The 3,292-nt window shown below is 45.7% G+C and overlaps 1 protein-coding gene across 1 annotated transcript in view; it reads left to right on the plus strand.

The window, feature by feature from the left end:
- Positions 1-3,286, plus strand: part of LOC107093914 (calcium-binding mitochondrial carrier protein SCaMC-2-like) — a 24,226-nt gene extending 20,940 nt beyond the window's left edge. The window contains exons 8-10 of the mRNA XM_015389261.1: positions 284-451; positions 532-682; positions 1,575-3,286. Coding sequence (XP_015244747.1) covers positions 284-451; positions 532-682; positions 1,575-1,759 — 504 coding nt within the window. The 3' untranslated portion in view covers positions 1,760-3,286. The remainder of the gene's footprint in view (positions 1-283; positions 452-531; positions 683-1,574) is intronic.
- Positions 3,287-3,292: the final 6 nt, after the last annotated feature.

Consider the following 3,292-nt stretch of genomic DNA (forward strand, 5'->3'; position numbering starts at 1 on the left):
CTAATAAAGTGACCGGTGAGTGTATGTGTTTGTTTTTGCACAGCTCTGAATTTCCACATCTATGCCTTTTTCATCATGTTTTTCCCAAATAATGTTTACATTCGATCACTGCTGCACTTTATGAAATGGAAATGTTCATTTTACTGCTAACCTGCTGCTCATTCACTGTCTGAAAGCTCAGATTTCATTTTGTATGACTCTGTATACAAAATTACAATAAGGTTGTTTAGGTCTTCCTAATCTCGGTTTTACTAAATAGTGACATCACTTCCTGTCCCCTCAGGTTCTGAAGACGCGCTTGGCCCTCAGGAAGACGGGTCAGTACTCTGGGATCGTGGACTGTGGCAAACACATGCTCCAGAGGGAAGGAATGATAGCTTTCTACAAAGGTTACGTCCCCAACATGCTGGGCATCATCCCCTACGCCGGCATCGATCTGGCCGTCTACGAGGTGGGTGGGTCGGGTCGATGCGATGCGCAGCTGGTTCCTTTTCTCCTTCTGACGTTTTTTTTTTTTATTTCTCACGTCAGACCTTAAAGAACTACTGGCTCCAACGCTTCGCCACAGACAGCGCTGATCCTGGAGTCTTTGTGCTTCTGGCCTGTGGAACCACCTCCAGCACCTGCGGACAACTGGCGAGCTACCCTCTGGCTCTGGTCCGGACGCGGATGCAGGCACAAGGTCCGACTCCACTCAGATCCGTTTAAATAACAGAAGAGTTTATCCATGAACAATAGTGATGGGGAATGGTTTCCTAAAGATGTTTTTCCTTCTGTTTCTTCTCCTCTCGCTGTGCTGCTCCTCCCCCTGCAGTGCAGAAATCCTATATGATCCATGAGCTCGAACTAGCTACTCTTTGTAGTGTTTATGAAACTAGTAGATAAAAGAACCCAAAAATGGTCTCCTAAAGATTATGATGGGATTTAGGTAAAGTGATGAACAAACCGAGTCTTATTTAAAACTATATGACCAAGGTAGTGTCATGTTTGGACCAAAATAAACATCCAGTCTCTCTGACTTATGCAACTTTCACACAACGTGATTTCATCTTTGACGCTCCTGAAGCGTCCAGTAAAGTGTTTCCAGATGTGTCTGTTGCTTCTGCTGCTGCTGTTATAAGTGGATAAAAATAGTTTTTATGTTTTTAAGTGAGAAAGTCCACCTCTGAACAGATTCTGTGCAGTCAGTTCAACAAGATTACCATTCTGCTTTAAAATATTGAGGGTTTTCCCCTACCTAGCGTTGTGGCTTGGGGGGGGGGGAGACACACTTAACATTATATCAGCGTTCTGATGGCATTTTAGCCAAATGATTTTTATCAAAAGCATAATCAATGTGCTCTAATGAGTTAAAGCTTTTTGGGGACCCCAGGAACTTGGGGCCCCAGGTAAGCCGAATAGTGCCTAATGGTTTGTCTCAAAACAAAGACATAAAAACACTTTATTTTTGTACCAAACATTTTCTATTTAAAAAGGATTCATTCCAGATCTAATCCTTGATCCTTAATAAAAGTCATCTGGATGCAGCTGAGGGTTCCTGAACATTCGCTCACTCAGTTCTCCGTTCTCCTCAGCCTCCGTGGAGGGCGGACCTCAGATGACCATGACGGGCCTCTTCCGGCACATCGTCCGGACCGAAGGAGCGCTGGGACTCTACCGAGGCCTCGCCCCCAACTTCATGAAGGTCATCCCATCTGTCAGCATTAGCTACGTGGTCTACGAGTACCTGAAGATCGCGCTGGGGGTCCAATCCAGGTGAAGGGACCCAGAGCTCGGACCCCAGCTGGCCAAAAAGTCCCCGCTTCCTCCTTCATGTTGGACTGAACCGATCAGCAGGAAGTTTTGGACTGAAGGATGGTGAGAAGTCGTGAAGGAGGCAGCCGGGCTTCCAGCGTCTGTTTGCTCTGATTTTTTTATTTTATTTTCTTAGTGCTTTATCACCTCTGAGTCTTAATTCAAACACCAGTTGATGTGACTGAGTTACTGGAAACCAGAGGAAGAGAAGCTTCCTGAAAGGGTTCAAGTCTCTGCTGGAGATTCTGATCAAACATCAGAAGCTTTGGGCTGTAAAGGAACTACTGAACCCAGCTGAGGTTAAAATAAATCATCATCACATGTTCCTCCATGTTCCTCCATGTTTCTGCTGTTTGATCAGCTGCTGTCAGCCCCGCCCTCACAAAGTGACCCGACTGGGATCAGCGGCAGCTCCGAGCACAAGCAGCTCAGCATCTTTGTCACGTCAGCGATGATGAAGATCCTCTTCAGTTCTAACAGTTCGGTTTATGAAGTTGGACCTTCGGCGCCTCCTGCAGACCATGTGGGTAAAAAAAAAGAAAGATTTAAGACATCAGTTTTTTATTTGAGTTTTAGACCTTTGGTAAAGTCAATCATCTCAGCTCCTCCGGGTCCTGATGGGTTCTGATCCAGAATAAAGTAGCGATAAACTGATGGACCAGAACTTCATCAGCAGTTATTGGGATGTTGCTTCAGGTTTTGGTGCAGAAGAAAGACCTGAGCTGAAGTGAAGCGTTCGTTCTCTGTCATCTAGATTTATAATCGGTTCCGGCCTGATGGAGCTGGTTGATCCTCAGCCGCGGTACGAAGACGCAGTGGACAGGGTTAAAGGTTAGACACAGCTACAGAAGCTGCGATGCTTAGAAGTCTTGTCCTCCGAAACGTCCAACATCTCACATTTTCTCTCATCACTCCTTTAAACTGCACAGCTCAGCCTGATGCATTCAGGCTTCCTCAAAAAAGTCAGAAATATCAGTATTTAGGGAAACTTTAAAGTTGTTGGATCTTAGAGAAACTCCGGAGGTCACGGACTGATTCCTGATCTTGGATTAAACCTGAAGTCACAGACTGATTCCTGATCCTGGATTAAACCCGAAGTCACAGACTGATTCCTGATCCTGGATTAAACCTGAAGTCACGGACTGATTCCTGATCCTGGAGTCACGGACTGATTCCTGATCCTGAAGTCACGGACTGATACCTGATCCTGGATTAAACCCGAAGTCAGGCTGATTCCTGATCTTGGATTAAACCCGAAGTCAGGCTGATCCCTGATCCTGGATTAAACCTGAAGTCAGGCTGATTCGTGATCCTGGATTAAACCTGAAGTCACAGACTGATTCCTGATCTTGGATTAAACCCGAAGTCAGGCTGATTCGTGATCCTGGATTAAACCTGAAGTCACGGACTGATTCCTGATCTTGGATTAAACCTGAAGTCAGGCTGATCCCTGATCCTGGATTAAACCTGAAGTCACGGACTGATTCCTGATCTTGGA

This window comes from Cyprinodon variegatus, unplaced genomic scaffold (genome assembly GCF_000732505.1).
Source record: "Cyprinodon variegatus isolate N-32 unplaced genomic scaffold, C_variegatus-1.0 Scaffold453, whole genome shotgun sequence".
Taxonomy (NCBI): Eukaryota; Metazoa; Chordata; class Actinopteri; order Cyprinodontiformes; family Cyprinodontidae; genus Cyprinodon; species Cyprinodon variegatus.